The sequence below is a fragment of the Tachypleus tridentatus genome, chromosome 6 (genome assembly GCF_004210375.1).
Source record: "Tachypleus tridentatus isolate NWPU-2018 chromosome 6, ASM421037v1, whole genome shotgun sequence".
In the NCBI taxonomy this organism is placed as follows: domain Eukaryota; kingdom Metazoa; phylum Arthropoda; class Merostomata; order Xiphosura; family Limulidae; genus Tachypleus; species Tachypleus tridentatus.
In genome coordinates this window covers 79,879,541-79,900,320 of record NC_134830.1, presented here as the reverse complement: position 1 = coordinate 79,900,320, position 20,780 = coordinate 79,879,541, and the positions used below count along the sequence as shown (strand labels likewise).

At 31.5% G+C, this 20,780-nt stretch overlaps 1 protein-coding gene and 1 long non-coding RNA gene across 9 annotated transcripts in view; one reads left to right on the top strand and one right to left on the bottom strand.

Moving 5' to 3' along the window:
- The first annotated feature begins 288 nt into the window (after positions 1-288).
- Positions 289-3,198, top strand: LOC143252887 (uncharacterized). Its single transcript, XR_013029228.1, has 3 exons — positions 289-482; positions 1,449-1,573; positions 2,935-3,198. It is a non-coding gene; the product is annotated as an uncharacterized LOC143252887 (long non-coding RNA).
- An 8,363-nt stretch (positions 3,199-11,561) lies between these two features.
- The window catches only part of Oatp26F (Organic anion transporting polypeptide 26F), a 114,573-nt gene continuing 105,354 nt past the window's right edge, over positions 11,562-20,780 (bottom strand). For all 8 annotated transcript variants that reach the window (XM_076505694.1, XM_076505701.1, XM_076505700.1 and 5 more), the window contains 5 exons: positions 19,510-19,705; positions 18,401-18,563; positions 16,137-16,330; positions 15,270-15,334; positions 11,562-12,722 (listed from right to left, as the gene is read on the bottom strand). In XM_076505694.1, the coding sequence (XP_076361809.1) occupies positions 12,367-12,722; positions 15,270-15,334; positions 16,137-16,330; positions 18,401-18,563; positions 19,510-19,705 (974 nt within the window). In that variant the 3' untranslated portion in view covers positions 11,562-12,366. The remainder of the gene's footprint in view (positions 12,723-15,269; positions 15,335-16,136; positions 16,331-18,400; positions 18,564-19,509; positions 19,706-20,780) is intronic.

The following is a 20,780-nucleotide window of genomic DNA, read 5'->3' as shown; positions in this document are numbered from 1 at the left end:
CAAATAAATAAACATAAGGATGATGATTCTGCTGTTTCATGAGTCCCATTTTTTCGTTTGTGTGTCTTGTTGAAATAAATAGCTGTGATTTCATGTAATGTGTGCTGTGTAACAACTTTATATTCAGCTCTTTCTGTCTTTACATATACAATTATGTATTTACTAAAGCTATATAGGCTTAGTTTTACACCTTATGGGAGTTCGTAAAACGATTCGGAACAAGAATCCAAATTTTATACATTCTAAAACTTTTTTGCCTCTGTATTCCAATGTTCATATCTGTGTTTGGTTGTTGCAAAGCAGCAAATTTTCTTGGATTTATTTGCAATAAACAGTTTTTTGGAGAACTGGGGTCGACGTAAAAGATTGCGAAGTCATTTCAGGTAAGTAGGCTACAGAAACTAGGCCTTGGGATGACCGTTATATATAAATGCACTTTTAGTCGGTTGTAATATGTAGAGCATTGGCATTCAAGGACGAAGGTAAGTTAAATTTGATTTTATACTTTTTAATAAAAGTCTGTGGTTATACAGAAATATTCGAATCTAATAGATTAGTATTTTTTTGCTAAGGAACTGTGCAAAATAAATGATCGCCAATAAAGAATACGTCAAGTAAAACATTTTATAAAATTGTTGCTGAGCATGTTTTTGTTAAACGATTACACTTCAAAACTGTTATTACCTAGCGTCTTCATAAAATTGATATTTACAGATTGTATCAAAATATCTGATTTATTAAATATTCCAATTATGCTATACTTTTCTCTGATATGTCTCCGGATTTACAACGCTAAAATCAGGGGTTCGATTCCCCTCGGTGGGCTGAGCAAATAGCCTTTGTGGCTTTGCTAAAAAGAAAACACATACAAACACTTTTCTCTGAACAGTTCATTATATGTGCTAAAGAAAAAAAAATTCATTGTTATGGTGATTTATCAACATTAATATCTTAAGATATTTATTTCTGAGAGATGATTTGTTTGAGGTTTGTTTTTTCAATGACTTCACAAGAACAGTTCATTTTCAAGTGTCTGATAGTGTTTGCAGCTCGATTTTCATAATATACGTAAATTAACCATGTAAGAACAGGCTAAGAAAATAACATTTCCGCACAGTGGTAGTCCTTGCAAATTTGATATTAATTTTAATGGACGAATAAACTGACTTGTATTTGAAAGTAAAGAGTAGATTAATTCATCAACAGTTAATTAATTGTTCTTAAAACTTATAATTCTTTTCTAGCGTAAATTCTTAAAACAGAAAAAAATAAATTCTGTCGGATTCAAAAGATTTTACTAAAACATTGCTCTCAGATTTAAAGTATGGCTTTCTTCCAAATATGCACACTTACACTTTTAGTATGGTGAACTTTTTTTGTGATTTACTTCCTGATTTATTAATTTTTGTATGATGATATTTTAGACTGAACGTGTGATTTCCTTTCAGATGATGAACACGAAACAAAGATTATTTGTCATCATATTTGCCACATTACTTGTAGAAATTTGGTCGCAGAAAACATCGGCAATATTGCTGAAACTGAAAACAATGTTTTGGCCATACACTCCTTAGTAAGTAAGGTTTTAACTTAATTAACACTGTCTGATACACCCTGATGGTGCCTACATACCACAATTTAGTACTGTATGTATAACCTTGCACCTGTCTTTAGTTTTGTATGATTTTTAAACCACCTGCATACTGATTGCTTTCCACATTACGAATCTACACATACGTTGTTCATTTCTGTGTTAGTCAATATATACGTATATATAAGTGTGGATGTATACTATGATTACCAGTGTTACGTTTGGAATAAGCCTGTTTAGTTGTAATCCTATGGAAGCCCTTCTATAAATTTTGACACATTCTGATACTTCCTAATACCTCATGACAAACTTTCTTTAAAAATTCTACCATCTTCTTTTGTATGTCACCTATTAAATTACCTATGATAATTAATGGCGAAAAACATTTACACGTCTGAGCTAATTTTCATGAAATTTTGTGCGTTTATTCCTGAAATCCTTATGATGTCTTTCGTTCCAGTGAAAACTATAATTTGAAAATTTCTAAAATCTGAATTCCAATTACATTTGTCAATAATTCCTTACATTTAAATACTTATCGGTTCCTTCATACTTGAGAGCGAACAAAATAAGTTTGATCCACGTAAGGCTTTTAGAAGATATTAATATATATTTTATGGGGTTAAGATTTTGCAAGCAAAATATAAAGTCGTTTATTGAAAATGTTGAGTAAATACATTCAATTGAAAATTACATAATATACATATAAACAGTTATTGAAATTTAAATTATTTATTGTTAATACGTTCTTGAAAACAAACAAACAAACATTAGTATCATCATCTCTTTAGTGCATAGTTGTTTTTAAGGTAAAGACAAAGGAATGTTCAAATTAAAGATTTTCATGTCACAACATACAGAAGCACGCATAATAACACAAGCTGGAATCCTCAATAACCGCGACAGTAATTAGATCTGAAATCGGTCAAAATTTGGAGCTATAAGCTAACCATTTGCACTTGAAAAAAAACAAAAAAACTCAGAACTATTCTTTCAGCTGCTATGCCGTAATGACTAAAAACTTGTCTTCAAAACACTCTCCAAAAAGATAAAAACCTGGAAAGTAGATTGCTTAGATGTGAAAGGCGTAATGGATAAAGTTAAAGAAACTATAAAGTATGAGTTTCTGTAGTGAAGAGCAAACAAATAAAGACGACAAAGGCTTTGAGATCTGTGGCAAAATCATCATTAATTTACCAACCAAGTAATCTAAACCTCAATTAACGTGATTGTTCAAACCTTATTTCTAATACAACTCGTATGCAATGACCTCGCATATCCTTCCTTCTTATGTATATATGTAGCAATAGTGTTATAGGTATTTTAATTTTTTCTTATTACAGCAAGTTCGGCTACAACAACTACAATTTGCACAGATCCTCTAACTTGGGCTATCCAGTGGTAGACCTCTGTGGGTACTTCGGCTGTGGGCTGAATTATCGGATCTTGTTTGTTATCAACAGGTTACGGCAAGGCTTGGGAGTGCCTTTCGTTCAGCTGTAACAATTAAAACTAATCTGTAAGAATAATTATTTAATATTTTTCTTGTATAGATATTACTATCTTAATACTTATAATCATGAAGTTATATTCATAGTATTTGTTTCATAGATAATTAGTCAATTTTATAGAAGACATCAAACAATTTTCAATGTATGAAGTTTAAATAAAACACTATATATAAAATACTGAATGAAAGACTGTGGTATTAGTGTATCCGTGTACGTATCCGTATGCACTGCTTTAATAACAAGTACCTTTTTTCAAATAATTAAAAGCTCAATAAAAAAATGGGCGTACATAAACAATGGCACTGTATTCTAATACGCAACAGTGGCAAAGCTGTATGCATACTTATAAGTATTTACTCGCAATTTGTGCAGCGTTTTTCTTGAAATGTTATTGTTTCAAATAATTCTCACTAAAATTGGCATTATGTTTACTACAGAGCAAATATATACATAGATAATTTCACAAAACATATCCAATATTGACATTGTCATACTTAGCAGAATCTTATTAGAAGTGGATTAGCAGCGTCGGAGAATAGGGCATACTAATTGCTATCAGACTGCATGCAATTGACAAAGGAGAAAATAATTCCAAGGAATGTAAAATATTGTTTGTGTTTATTTGCCCATTTCTATTACAAACAAATCGTGTGCACAGTGGGCTAAAAAGCTAAGTCAGATTCTTATGATTCAGGCTACTCAGGCACCTCTAATTTTGAGTTGCGGATCAGAGAAAGATCAGCCTACTGGAAGCACTCGCCACTCGATTTTAAACGAATAGTAGAATTGACTGTTACCGATGACTAAAAGTATGAACCATGATTGGTAGCTCAAAATCTCGAAACTGACACTTCTAATATCTTCGGATCTTACATTAATGCTATCAGAAGAAACTGCTTATACCAGTGGTTTTCAAACTATTTTCACTGACGACACCCGAACCACTTACCTTGATTTCAAGACATCCCAGCTGCCAAGCATGCAATATTTCTGTAGTTTTTTATGTTATTAATTATTTTATGTTTAGTGAAACTCTTACTACATCAGTAACTTGCCGCAACACACTAGTTAGAAACCATTGGTTCATAGTTACCCCTAGCAGTACTTAGCATTTAAATACATATACCACCTTCACAACTCAGTAATCGAATATTTCGTTTTATCATTGTATTTGAAAAGTTTTCCTTTCACCGGTGTGGAAATTTCACAAATCAGTTTATGTCAAAAAGTAATTTTTTAAAGATTTTTTTTTACTATCATATATAAAACAGATTTTTATATTACGTAATCCAAGTGCTCCCAATAAAATAAAATAATGTAGTTATAATTTTTTTTTCTCAAAACACCTTAATTTTCTTCTAAGATATTTTACTGTCACTGTTAAGAGAATGTTTGTCATTCTTAATAAAACTCTTTGATACGGTATATGATCCAGTGTAAATATCAAGAAAGAGAAGGACGTCATTTTGTGTTTGAAACTAAGTGACACTTCTAAGCAATCAAATTTGTAGAGTATAAGGGAAGATTCTACAGGTAGAAATTAACTCTCCAGTCTACTTGCTTTTAATAATGGAACAAAACTTAGAATAATAATTAACAGGATTACTAATTTTACATTTTCATTTACACATACATATGTGTACATACTAATTAAAAGAAGCCTCCCTGTGGCTATATGTTAAGTCTGAGAGCTTATAATGCTAAAAGTCGGTCTTCTACATCGCGTTTTGTAGCAACAAACAAACTAGTCCCATAACAATTAAAAAGCAATGAGAGTTTTCTATATTTTAGTTATAATAAGGTACACTGCTCATTAAATCATGTCACTGGCACCCCCCGAGTTCATTTTCATACTAGTAAATTTTCATTTCATGAAATGTTGACAGTGAACTGATTTACCATTCATCACATTATTATCTAATTTATCATATATGTAAAAACGGCTTGTATGGATAGAGAAAGCACTATGTAGAGGAGCGAACAACGTTTCGACCTTCTTCGGTCATCGTCAGGTAACCTGTTGTTCGCTCCTCTACATAGTGCTTTCTCTATTCATACCAGCCGTTTTTACATGTATAATTTTCTCCACAAGTGGGTTTTCTCGTCATCACGGATTATTTAATTTATCGTTTTACAATAATATCAGAATTATATAATGTATATATGTATTACATCCTTTGACCATTTGATGAGATAGATGAACTGCAAATACGTCATTAAACATAGCGAATCGGTTGGCAAAATGACAAAAACAAAGAAAAATTTGCCTAGTTGTGAAAGCAATACGTTAAAGTAAGTGAACTCAAAACTCTTTGATATCTCAATCAAAAGTGTTAAGTATTTGCGAAGCTTAGAAAGAGAAAGAAAGTATTTTCCAGAATTTTCAAAAATATTCTGTCTAGTGATATAACAGAGTTTGTACTTAATGGTACAAATTTTCTGTCCGCAATAATGAATTACAGGCATAGCTCGCAGCCATGAATCCGTCAATTTTAACATTGAGAGTTTTGTATCGATGCAAAATAATTTAGACTTGAAGAGAGCGAAAAAACAAATGACTGTCAACAAGAAAAGTACAAAACTTCGCCACAGCTAAAATCAGAAGATTGTACGTCTAAATTTATCTAAACTTCGCCATGGCTAATATTAAAGAACTGGTATCTATTCTGTATATTTAAATGCTAGTAGGTTGAAACATTTATTTAAATGTAAATAGTTGTCAATTTTTATTTTTCAGTTATAATAATAGTTTAATGCAACTATTTTATATGAAAACAATATTTATAATTTTAAAATTTATAATTTTATATGAGAAAGTGGCCTAGCATGGCCAGGTGGGTTAAAGCGTTGGACTCGTAATCTGAAGATTGCAGGTTCGAATCCCGTCACAACAAACATGCTCGCTCTTTCAGCCGTTGGGGCGTTATAATGTGACAGTCAATCCCACTATTCGTTGGGAAAAGAGTGGCCCAAGAGTTGGCGGTGGGTGATGATGACTAGCTGCCTTCCTTCTAGTCTTACACTGCTAAATTAGGGATGGCTAGTGCAGATAGCCCTCGAGTAGCTTTGCGCGAAATTAAAAAACAAACAAACAAACATAGAGAAAGCTGGTGAAGTATTAGAAATCAATAGGCCTAAAATTTTGTTGAAAACCACGTTAATTAAATAATTTTTGTTTCACACATTCCTCTTAATTTATTCATTGTGAGTTCAATTCCATACGCAGGTAAAAACTACTTCATATCTTTCAAGTTTTATGCCAATGAATATTTATATCTGTTTGCATTTATCGTTTAACTGCACAGATCATAATTTGATAACATTATTATCGAACATATTGAAAACAAGTCCTTATTCACATTTTAATGAAGGTGCAATAACACAAGTTCTCACATTTGAATTAATTAAAATGTGGTTGTTAATGACTGAATGCAATTAGCAATTTAGTAATTGTATCGGCATTTATACTGTTGTAGGCTCTCAGGTATTTTAACTCGTAGAGGCTTTCTATATATCGATATATATATCAGACGTGTTACGACATCTGCGTTTTTTTGTACCTGGTACTAACTTAGTTTTATGAATGTTGTGCAGAACAGTTTTATTAACAAATTTGTCAAGTATCTGTTCTTCGATTTATCATTTAATGTGTCAAAATGTGTTTGCTAGAATTCTTATACTTTTAGAAATATTGAAAAATCGCTTATCATCCAGAATAATGCCGTTACTAGGACCCATAGATTCTATTATTGACCTACAAATTTCAGTAAAGAAAGCAGAACAGTGGAGTCAAGCAACAAAAAATAAACTATGAATGAAAAAGAAACAAATTCCATTGTGAGTAAGTTTACGGGCTATAACACCAACATCAAGGTCTCGATTCCCAATAAAAAAAAGAAATAAACGGTGTTATTTCTTACATTAGAAAGAACAATATTCACAAATCTCAAGTAAGCACATAACTTCATTTATCTTCCCACTGTTTGATCGTTAAAAATTGGAGACGGCGGCAGATAATTATAGTATTTTCGTCATAACTATAAAAGAGAATTATAATATTCAAGAATGAACAACTATATTTAATTTCCGACTGTATCATTTAAAGCAAAATCCTGTGAAACTTTGTTTCTTCTTAAAAGTCAACTGGTTCATTAACAAAATCTTTGTTATTAACCACAAAGCTATGCAAAGAACTAGTTATTCTCTACCAACCACAGGTTTCAAAACCCGGTTTATAATAGTACAAGTCCACAGACATGTCGCTGTGCCATTAATAAGGTTGTCGTAAAGTATCAACTTTAAGTTATGTTATTGCTTTAAGTGCAACAACACAATATCTGCTCTCTGCGGAGAATCAAGTCCTGATTTTTGGATGCAAGTTCGTAAAATTACATCACCGAAGATAGAGGTTTTAATGTACGACTGTTTTTATATTAATACCAAAGACTGAAATTTACCGAGTTATGTGCAAAAAATCACAGTAACATTTTTACCTTGATTTTATTTAAATACCTACTGATTAAACAGATTGTGTATCGTCATTTAAATCATTTTAAATTTTACGCAAAAACATAAAATATTTTATTTATGACAAAAGGAAAATGTTAATTTGTCTAATAGAAGTAACATTCCTTTCTGTTCTTACATAGCTCGGAAGTTAGTGCTGTGGTGAATGTAGATGTTTGTAATGGTTTTCAAACAAGACCCAGCGTCTGCGAATAGTTCACTATTCTACTTCTTTTTATTCTCCTGAATAATAATAATAAACTGTACGAAACCGCGGAGTTTTGGGTCTCGTTTGAAAACCATTACAACTTTTGTATGTGTTCCCGTATGCTAACTTCCTAATTACAATTATACAGGTTTTAAATGGTGACTACAACAGTTGTTGAGAGGATACAATGGATACAGAGTTACCAAATTCACACGAATATTCTAACCCTCTTCGAGTGAAATTCATGCTGAAGAAATAAAAAAACATAAAGAAAGAAAAAATATTAATGGCAGTCCTTTAGATTAAAGAAGAAGTTCGCCTTAGGCAAACTATCTCAACTAGAAAGTTCCAGGAAATCTTCACTCCGCTCGTGAGAAAAATTCATAAGAAATATTGTGAAAAAAAAAAAAAAAAGGTGGATTATATTGTTGGCAGAGATAATGGAAGGAAACTTAGCGACGACGGTCTGTGTAGAGGTTGATGACGATCTCTCGAATATCATGCCTTGGTTTGAAAACAGAGGCAAAAGTGACGGCTTGTGTTGAGGAAAATGAAGACAAGCAACCAAACATGACGTCTATGTAAAATGTGAAACAAAAACTAAGGAAGAGAAATGGCATTTTCCAGGGTGGCGAGGAAAATTAACTACTATGCTAAGAATTTGTTTAAGGGGTGGGTGTGCCAAGAGAAGACCAAAGCTAAAAAGAAGTTGCTTCTTATGTGCTCAGACTGTAAAGTAAAACATGATAATTATGTATAAATCACACATGACTATGGAACACTTTCATAAGTGAATGTTATTTGTCATTAATCTGGACTTATTATTTGTAGAGCGCACTAGTTGCCACGAGATGATATCGTATTCCTGATTTTTTTTTTCTAGTATTCATGAACTAGTTTGCACATTGTAAAAAGATATTGCTTACTTTTTGTAAATAACTCATAGGAGTGTAAGTTGTAATTTTTAGAACTAATTTTAAGCCTCTTATTTATTAAAGTATTGTTTGACGTGTTATAAGCGACTTGGCAATCGTGTGCTATAGCTGGACATATTTACATTTTATAAATTTTTAAAATCGTTTCAGATGAGCATCCTTTATTTTGTCCAGTAAAAATTCTTAGCAGTTTAATTCATTTACTAATTGATTCATGTAGTATACTTATGTTTTATGCCCATGTAAATTTCCTGTCGAATAGTACACCAAGAAATTTGGCACTACTTTCAATTTAATTTCTTTTCACTTTTTAAGTATTTGTTCAGGCTACGATGTAAAATTTTACACAGAGTATTAAGCGAATTTAAAAGGACCCACCAATTGTTACACCCCTTTATTATCAACACTTAATGATTTCTGTACATGATCCACAGCAGTTAATGTATGTTTGGAAATACTCCAAACAACAATGTCATCGGGGAGAACTTAATATATGTTAATTCAGGAAAGGATACTTTATTAACAAAGGTAATACATGGGAGAGGATTTGGAGATAGGATCGTTGATTTTTACTGTGGCTGTACATTCAGTTAAGAAGTTTGAGATCAATCTTGTTATTGTTTAGTTTGTTTTGAATTTCGCGCAAAGCTACACGAGGGCTGTTTGCGCTAGTCATCCGTAACTTAGCAATGTAAGACTAGAGGGAAGGCAACTAGTCATCACCACCCAGCGCCAACTCTTTTACCAACGAATAGTTGGATTGACTGTAACATTATAACGTCCTCACAGATGAAAGAGCGAGCATGTTTGGTGTGACGGGTATTCGAACCCGCGACCATTGGAGTCGAGTGCCTTAACCACCTGGTCATGCCGAGCCGTTATTGTTTAGTTAATATTCATTAAAATTAACCTGTATTTTATGGCATAATGCTATGCACTGTCGAAGTATTTATGTACATGGATAAAAACGGCAATCGTGGCTTAATTATTGTTAAAAAATCTATAGAGACCTTCCGTGAGACGTAAAGGTGATCAGTGGTCTGTTTTTCTTTTTCTTAGCTTTGGCTCATAGAATGGCTCTGTTTTTTAAGTACGAGCTTTTAGCTCCCAGATCTTTCTCTTGAACGATTTAAGATCTAGTTACGGCCATGACAACTGAGGATTTCTTCTAGTTTTTGGACGAACTTTGTATTTGTAAGGAGGTTTTGTTTCTCAGTAGTAAAAAAAGCCGTTTTTTTATATATCAGTTATTGTTTCTTTCCTGTGTGTTTGTAAAGTATCTTGTTAGCAACGATAGGTTCATTAAGACCGTGGTGTGAATAATGGAGTTGTTAGGTACTTTCTTTAAGATTATATTTCCGATATGGTCGTGCGCGGAAGCGGAATTTTTTTAGTTTGGTGATATTTACTTTTACTTTGTTTTAGTGATCTTGAAGTTTAGAATGTCATTATGCTTTAATAGTATGTTATCAGTTGTAATGATTTCTGGGAAACGCAGGATATATAAATTACGGTTATTTTAACATGATCGTAATAATTTGAAGTCATCGTCACAGTATCGAGAGCTATTCGCACGTGATAGAAAAATATGTAGAAGTGACATTCTGATTTTTCTTACTCATCTTTCAATTACACTAATATGTAAGAACCATAAAATAGTTGATGAATTTTGGCTCATCTGATTTATTGATAAAAATTGCTTTCCTGAAAACTCAAGGGTTATTGACTGTGTAAGACGAACTGTGACATTACTGATAATTTATCTCCTGCTCACTTCTTGAATAATACACACATTTCATTTTGTATCGCAATTAAGTTTAAGATTATTCAAGATATAAAAACCATTAATTTCTCCAGTTTTCGTCCAACTAAAAATGAATTACTTCTTATTGTTACTTTCCAAAATATTCCAGCGTTACTTTAATATGAAAGGTAAATGGTGAAATATTTGTAAACTGTACAAAGATAAGTACTGAACATATATTTTGTTTGTTAAACAACAATTTCAGTACATATATTCATTATTTACGTATATATTTTAACGTTTCATAAAATTAGATGTTTAATTTGTAAAACATAGGTTGTGTTGTTAGGGTTTTAAAACACAGCCATATTGAATATATTCTTATTTTTCATATAAAATGTTAAGGTATCACAAAAAGCGAGATACGATAATATGCATTTCACTTCCACTATGTGATGTTTTACGATAGTGTTCGATTAGACATGTCAATCAGTAAAAAATGTCGGATTTCAGTTATTTTATTATCGTAGATAATGAGTTATTTTTGACAGCTATTCGGTTTTAAGTTTTTTCAACAAAGAATAGAATACTTAAACACTGATTGACATGGATGAAACTGTTTGAGCTTTTTCCTATTTACCAAGGTTGTGCACGTAAATCTTGGATATTACAAAGAGAATATTTTCAAGACAAAAGACAAATTACAGTTTATAACACTTAAACCTTTTATGCAATTAATTTTTAACAGATTAGAAAAGTAGTATGAAGTTTTCCTCAGGAAAGTTTCTAATTCACTAAGGATTACAGCATCACAGTTGTAATAAAGATAACTCCAAAACAATAGAGAGAAAACGTATTTAAACTGCTTATAGGTTTAATTATTGTACAATATTTAATATTCCAAGTGTTAAATATATTATTTCACGGGAAGATCGTAAATGAGCCTGTATAAACAGATTTTAAAAACAATGTCATTAATGGTAGAAAAACGTAATTCTAATGAATTTATTCACATTCAGTGATTCAAGTACTTAAAATAGGCTTAATGGATATAATTATACTCGGCTGGTCCACAAAATGGTCTACTTTATTTTTTTTCTACCTTTGTACATTTAATATACTATTCAACCTGCACAAAAAAAATGCACTGGAACCTTGAGTGGACTTCTGGATCTCTGATATAACATGACTGTTTACGTAACAGATGTGATGTTAAAAACCTGTCCTTGTAACCACCATTATTCTTTTAAACACATGACAGCCAGAGTTTTGGAATTCCATACAACTCTAAAAAAAAATTAAGTTTTGCTGGACCATCGAAAGCACTGATCGTTTCAAACTGATAAGCACGTAGTGCTTTGAAAAATACAGTCAAGATCTATAAAGACGGTCAGGTCAACCTCACGATACTCAAACATGATTAAGTGGGCTTCTCTAGCTCAGAATTCGAATAAAGCTAAAGACGAGTTTCACATTACATCTTTTTCACTTGAAAGTTTTATCTATTCCATGCGGTTTGTACAAAACAACACGAAGAAATCTTTTCCACAGAATTGTCCGATAAGTGGGCTTTGTTTAGCTCACAATTCAAATGATACAAAATAAAACTAAAGAGGAGTTTCACATTACATCTTTTTCACTTGAAAATTTTATCGTTTCCATGTGGTTTTTACAAAAGAACAAAAAAATTTTTTCCGTAAAATTGTCTGATAGGTTTAGACATAAGTACTTCAGGTGAATGGAAGACACGCCAACACTGTAAACCACGACAATATTATCGCCGAAACTGATACTATAATTCATTTGGAGAAATACCTTACAAATCCCCTTAAAACACAAAACCAAAACCAACGAAATAATCTGTACAAAGACTACAAGTGAGATGCTACACCGTTACTGGTCACATCTGAATTGGGTGCATTTACGCCGTTTATCTCGGGCGTTTGAAGAGTCTGAGTGACTGTTGGCAAAGATTTTTCCGGTGTAATCTCTCTCATCTCCTGGGGATTGCTGTCAAGGACGTCCTGTGGTGGTCTGTATAAGAACCACGCTAAAAAGAAAAATAACGCTGAAAGGATTTTTAGAACACACGTGATAATCAGAAGATGGATATTCATACGTTTGTTGTCGTACACAAGGCATGCTCCCTGACCCGAACAGTCCTTCTGCCAAACGTCACAACTCAAGTCAATCAAGCTGCCAAATAAGACAGGGCCCGGTATAGTTCCTAGAAAAAAAAAATTAAACAAAAATTATTCTTAAACAAATTTAGTTCAGTAAATTGGTGATGAAAACAAGCACATATTTTAAATTTTAAATAATCAGCCCACTGATCAAGAGCTCTTTGTGGCAAGCGATTCTTTTTTTTGTTTTGTTTTCTGAAGATTATTATACTAGTGTATTTTAAAAGTTAATTCGCAATTATTCTATACTAAATAAAATTGAGTTTTTCTTTTTTAAATTAATTTATATGATTAAAAAGAACACTAGAAAAAAGCGCAAACAAAACTGCAGGATTTCTATTTTAATCATAAAAATTTTGTTTTAAAACATCATGCAAAGGGTAGCGCTTCTTCATCAAGCAAAGTCAACAAAAAATGGGAGTTCCCTAAATAATCATTTAAGAAAGTTTACATTACATTTATTTCTTGTGGAAATCTGTAAAATGCCATATCGTAAAAGAACTAATTTACAGTACTGTGCAAACGTGTTAGGACAAAGTCAAAAATTAGATATCAGTCTACTTTCAAAGAAAAATGGAAAATAAATCACACATGAAACATTAAATGTTTATTAATCTTCATATTTGGTATAACAGAAACTCGGTGGAAGTGCTTTAGTTCAGCAGACAGTTAATATTCTGTGTGTCTCTTTTTGCTTTAATAACTGTAGACAGCTTTTCATCCATTGTTGCAACATATTTAATCAGTGTCAGTTCGAATTTTACTTCAAATGTCTCTAATACACTCCCATAAATTTTCTTTGGAAAAAACTTCTGATTTCTCATGGTTTTGACCTAACAAATCCCAGATTTGTTTAATTGGATTAATATCGATGCTCTCTGGAGGTTAACATCACTGAAATGACTCCAGCAGCTTCCTTCCCGGCTAAGTAATTTCCAAATGTGTTGGATGAGCGTTTGGGATTGTTATCTTCTTGATAGTAGTATCCCTTAACAATAATATGAAAACCACTGAGTATACCATAATGGATCAGTATCTGATGGTATTTGCGCTAGTCTATTATTCCATCTATTCTACAAACACCCCCATATCATCACACTGCCTCCCGCATGTTACATGGTAGGTATTGTGCATTGAGGTAAGTATCATTTATGTTTCTTCCATCGGAAGTACAATCTGTGCTTTGAAACAAACATTTCAAACTTTTGACTCATCCGAATATAACACCTTTTTCAAATCATCATCAGTCCAGTTTTTGTACTATTCGGTGAATATCAGTCTCTTAACAGTATTTGGAAATTGATGTAAAGTTTTTTAAAACTGCTACACGACCAAACATTTCATTTTCGTTGAATTTTCTTGATAATGTACATCTCGACATTTGGTACACGATCGTGTATATCATGCTTGAGATCAGTGCAGTCTTACTTTTGTTCCAAAGGCTTCATAAACGAAGATACTTAACATCAGTATCATTAAGTTTAGGTGTCATCCTCTTCCTTTCCTATTGTTTAATTGTTCTCACGATACAGAGTGTAGCTGACAATGTTTCCGAAGTATTTCAAGCCAGCAATTTGTCAGATAATCCAACCAACATCACGTAAGGCTTTTATGCGAACTCTCTGCTCAACCGATAACTCTCTATGCTTTTCGGGCTACAACATGACGACAAAACTGTATGTATGTGTGTGTTTTAAAAACTATTTATTTCTCAAGGTTTATTTGTCGAGTGCTATTGAGTTTGTTGTTTTTTTCTAGCGTATAACGTCACCATACGCTATCTCCTTGTTAGCTTCTTTCTATATAGTTAAGACACTGTATGGGATACCATGACAGTTATTTCATACCCTAAATTTGATCAGTATGTTCGTTCAAGTAGAATGCTTATGATATGCCCTTAGTACAAGTATATGGGAATTCTAAAAAAAATTACAAGTATTCTCACCCTGGTTCATTCAACTGTCAACAAGAATCAGTGAAGCATTATCATAGTATTGAAATTTACATTCTGTAATGAGGTTGAGAATTAGTACCATAAAATAAAAAGAATAACAAAATATTCTGTTGTCGTAACACTTTTGCATAGTATCATATATAGAAAATGAATTTTTCTTACTACAAGTTCAGACCTTTTAATCAGTATATATTATATAAACTACGTTAATTTTTCTTACTAAGTTTATAAAACACATACAAACTTCCATCTGTAGACACAAATAAAAAACAATCCTTTAGTTCTTCCGTTTTTCTTCTTTATTATTTCTCACCAGTTAAGACACCAAATGTTCCTCTTTAGGATATAATTATACAGCTAATGTGTTACAAAAATGTTCAAATATTTTTTTCAGCTATACATTATTAACCTTAATTAAATATACAGTTTTCAAAGGTACAGAAAAATTCACGAATTGCATGTACTATTGAGTTTAACACTACCAGAGAAAGCTTCTGTAAACTGAATCTGCTTTGATAAAGAGGCAAACTACTATCTGACTGTGAGATTCCATTAAAAAATGGCAATTTTTTATAATACTTGGATCAATTTTTAAAATAAAAAAGGAAAATTTATCATTTGTTTACTATAAACTTACCCAGTAGTCTAACTGTTATCCACTGTATTCCAAGCGCAAATGACTTCTGAGACTCAGCTACACATCTGATGGAATTAAAAACATGACTATGAAACATTATTTGAAAAAAGAAGTGTTTAAATAATTCTTACAATTCTGGAAAACATTAAACTTCAACTTTATATTCCTAAATCTTAAAAAAAATCATATTTTTCTCTAATTAATTATTAATTACTATGGATAATTTAACCATTTAGTGATAGATAACTTACTTCCTATATTCTATGAAGTTCATGAGTCGAAATATATCATTGAATTTCGTTTTTTACTTGGAATTTGACTCATGTTTAACATATGTATGTATTTCGATGTATTTTTGTAGTAATTCTTTATTTTTTAAATTAGTTTAAACGAATATACTTATTTTATTCGCAAAATGTAATTCCTTAACCCTACCCTTTTGGTACTTATCGTAATTTCTCAATTTCCAATTGAATGTAAATCAGAATGGTTACTTAAAAACTAATACTCCTTACGATAACCATTGAAGTGAAGGAATTGAAGAAAAACCGACAAAAAATAAAACAGGTTTTTTCCCTCTTATGAGCAAAAATTATAATTGACTGAACGGTACCCTGAAACATCCATTTGTTTCAACGTTGTCTTTATTTTTGTAATTCTATCACTATAATTTTATCTTTCGTCATAGTATCTCATATAATAGAAGTATCGACAAATAATAAACGAATAAATATGTGTGTAATTTCAAATAATTAGAAATAGTTTTACAAGGCTTCTGACGTAAATTGAAATCTTTTGTTGCAAGACAAAATTACAAAAGTAACAAGAGATGGCAGCACATCCAATAAAATTTCAAGCAAAACTTACCGCAAGGTAGCTGATAGAGAAGGCATACTGACAAGAAATGTAAACAACATGGCAAAAAATATCATGACAAGAAACAAAGGCATTAAGGTACAGGAATTTGGACACTTTTCTCGTACTGCCTGGATAACAACGGTAGAATCTTTGATTGTTTCATTTCTTCCGGGGTCTTCCACACAAGTACAGTTTTCATAAACCTAAAAATATGCACGATTTTAGCAATAAGAATAAGCATGACTTGCATGGCCAATGTAATTAAGGGTAACAAAATAATTTATCACACAATATGCAACAGATATTACCCTCGAAAAAAGTTTCATTATCTGATTTGCACTGACAAGATTTAAGTTTTCAATGTGAAATAACATAGATGATAGATTATTACATACATGGTTAAAGCTATAAACTGAACTATTAATATGTATCCAATAAAAATATCCTTTCGAAATTTTAAAATTTGGTTTAGTCTATATCACTTTAACATTTAAACATAAAAGGTAAGTAATTACAGAATTGAAAATTTTTGACAGATAACGGGTTTTTATCAGGGAGAGTAATGCATAGATTATACACAATATTTAGACAAATCTAAATTTGTGTGACGTAGATACTAAATTATATTTAAATAGCATGTCACAAACTAAACGATTCTTAAGTTGTATGGTTTTGTGTAGCATAATTTTATACTATATTCAAAATAGCAGGATTTGTTCGCCTTAGGTTCTACGCATTATTTAAATCGTCTGGATGTATGTGGCATAGACTAAACGATATTTGAAGGTGCCACGTTGAAAAGAGGACTATACATTCTAAAATATAGACAGCAATAGGTTCAGAGTTGTACAAAACGGAAAATTATGGTAAACGTTACATTTTTTATTCAAAGTTCTTTAGTTGGATTGAGATCCAATAGTCATTTGATGATAAATTTAGACATTCTACAAGCTTTATAACAGTGCTATGGCATGCCACAATGGATTCTGATTAAACAAAATATCCCAAAGTGAATAACTGTAAATTCATTGTTCATTATTTCACAGACACGCATAATTACTAAGTACCGTATCAATCATAGTTTTTATTTAGCTTAGACTAAATCTAATTCATGATATATTATCGCAAACAGTTCTTGCACTACTAGCCCTGACAAAGCAACAATGGCGAACAGTTGGCAAGAATGTGTTTTTAATTTTATCTAGAGAGTAAAGGTCGTTTATTCTTAAACTTTATATCTAAGACATTCGTAACTTTGCTATACACTCTGTACCCTATCTAGCATACTGCTTATTTACGCACTAATACAAGGATTCCATGGAAAGGTTGATAGTGTGTAGATACGTTCCATCGAATTTTCTGGAAGCAAAAATCAATGATTATTTCTATTCTGTACTTGTAAGCAAGCTTGCGGACATTATGAAGTTGTTTTTTAGTACTGTTTTCAATGTATCTTTATAATTTTTATTCCAGTTACTAAATGTTTGATTACCTTATCATACAGTTTGCACACTTTGTATGAAACAGGACATGCCTAATTAATTTTATTAATGTTCATTCCATTTCATACTTTACTTAAACTCGCTATTTATTATTTTTACTCACACACACTAGGAAACAACCATTCTGGTTTCATTTAGCCAAAAGCTATCTTGTGTTATAAAATTTTTTCTTAAACCCAAATCATGCAGTTACAAATGTTATCTTATGAAAAATTAATATTAATAACATACAGGTAGTTGAGTGGTAAAACTACTGAATTTTTATTAAGTAAAATTAATTTTTAATAATCACTGTTATTTTATTGAATTATAAATATTCATCGCACTCACTATTTCTATGTTTCTATTTTATTTGTTATGAAATTCAAACATTTTAATTTTTATTATACAAGGTATTTTAGTACTTAAAGAGAGTCAAACTTGAGAAAACTAACTTTTATCTTTGATATATGATAACCTATTCTTCTACCTTTCTCAGTTCGCTATTAATCTCAAATACCTCATTCATGATTCATGACAGAAAACAACACGCAGTATAAAAAAGGGTAGTAAATCACATTGAAAAACGATAAAATCCTAACGTCTTGAAAGGTAAACTTATCTTTAAGAGTAGAGGCATTAGAGTCGCCTCTATCCCCCACAGAACTAGTGGTCCACCTTTCAGAAGCGCCAGGGTTTTATCGAATTTATTTATTTATTATTATTATTCGGACTCCAGAAATAGGTTTCCTTCCCGAGTTTTTCACGTACAGATGATAAAGAGTTCCAAACCTTTGTGTCTGCCAGATGGTGAAAAGACTGACAACCAGCAAAACACGGAGAGAAGTAGATGACATTATCTGTTCCGCACACGGGATTGTACCTCTCTGTAGGGCAGTCACAATGGGCGTTACAGTCCGCCTTAAACGACACTACGTCTCGCTTGAAAGGGGTTCTGTGAAGAAAGTAGTTATCGTTATTTTCATTCACTGCAACAACAAATTAAAATATCACACATCCGTGTAATAAAACCTAAAATAATGCTTTTGCTCCATATATATTTGTGTGTGTGTGTGTGTGTGTGTGTGTGTGTGTGTGTATAAAGTTTAAACATCGCAAAAACGCTCTTTTCCACCAGATGGAAGCACGGTACACATACACATCTACTATTCAGAGGTGAAGAAATATTACAAGAAAAAACAGACAGTATCAGATGCTTTCTTAGTAACGTTAAAATAGGTGCATTGCTTCAATTTATAAATAAGCATTATAACTTTTGTCTTAAAAAAAGAAATATTTATGATTTGAACATTCTGAGGGAAAAAAAAGATAATTTTCTATATTCATAGGTGTAACAGTGAAAATATCTGAAGGCTACGAATAGGTCATATTTGATGCTGAACTGCTCAACTGGTACTCCTGAGATTACTTTGTACAGGTAAAGTACATGCCTTACTCTCAAGAAGAAAGTTGCTTCGTATAACATAAAATAAATTTTAAACAATATGAGATAAAACACTTTGTTTACATATACGACTTACTGTTAATTGATTTTCTTAAATTACAATAAGTCAAGGGTTTTTATGCTTAATAAACGTGTTTCATTTATTACAAAGTTATAGTGTATACAGTGTAAAATGTAAAAAATGAATGTCGGAATGTTTATTTGTACATGATTCTTAACTTTTCTAATCCGCGGAAATTGTACTTGCTATTACACATTAACGGTTTAGTTTCAAATTAAATCAAATTTTGAACTTAAATTGTGATAAACTTCGAGAATAAAATAAAAAGAAACATTTTCTTTTAAACTGAGTGTTGGAAAATTTACATCAGCAACTACAAAGTTTTTAAGCTGTAGTATATCATCTTCTCACATTAACACAAAAGGTTAGACATACGTGTTCGTTACTGGTGTGTCCACGCCTGCAAATCTAGGATTTGGACAGTGTATAAAAAACACTGTACACATGGTAAGGCAAATGACGGAAAATAATAAGCACATCCTGATGATGCTGGCACAGCGGAGGTTAAATTTCTTTACCAAATACCCTCCAAAGAATGTTCCTCCTCCTGCCCCAGGTACAGTCACCATTCCTAAAAAGTATAAGCAAAATATACTGTCAGTTGAGAAGAAAAAAAAATGAAAACATAATTATTACATCAGTAAAATATAAAAAAAAAAAGCTCAGTGGTTCAGACAAACATGTTTTAGAGGCACCTTAGCGGCAAAATATTGAATGTTAAAGCTTAAAAATAACAATAAAATTCGTTTTTTCTCGTGTTAGAATTTTAAATTAAGCCTTGCATATAGATCATTATTTTGTTGAGTTACAGCTTGCACTTCGGAATTTTCTGCTGAATGAACTAGTAAGTCATGACACTATGCATGTCGGTTCAAGATAATCCACGAACAGTCAACGTTATCTTTGAAGAAAAAAGTAAACCAGATTTCAAAGTGAAATACGAAGCTTTCTCGTGTCTTAAACTCATGTAATTAGCATTTTAAACTTTAGTTTGAAATAAAATACTACTTTCGACTATTTACTTTAAAATATAATTAAGAGTGAATTTAACGTTCTGTATTCGATAATTAAAAGTTTCATGTGCAGCTAAACCATAATGCTAACGTCACTATAATTAAAGCTCAGTGTTAAACTAACAATATAAGTTCATTTTCTACTCGATTATGGCAGGTTAAAAAAAAGTAATCTTTTTTTGTTTCATTGCTCTGATTTTGTAAGTAAATAAAACTACTTTCTGATGTAGCATTCTGTCAAGGAATTTAGTCTTGAGTTTTTAAGAGTCGTCGTTTATAACGATTATGCTCAACAAAAGCATGCGTTCGACTTTTGATTTATGCAAAATCCATTTCATCAAAGTGACGAGTGAGTGTTCGTTTCTCTAAGAAAATACTTCATTTCGCAATAAAAAATATGGCCCTAGTTCACTAAACAAAGGTTGTAATAAAAGCCTTGCGACTACCATCTCATTTTCTTCACTTTATTTTTTATTCTGAATATTCACGTTTAATTTTGTTTCTGCTTTTTTACCTCTAAAAAACTAGTACGAAATCTTTAAAAAAAATCAATAAAATTGTTAGTTTTGGTTCAAGTATTACCTCTAATATTTATTTGACTGGTGCACTACAATAACCAGATTACATTTGGTA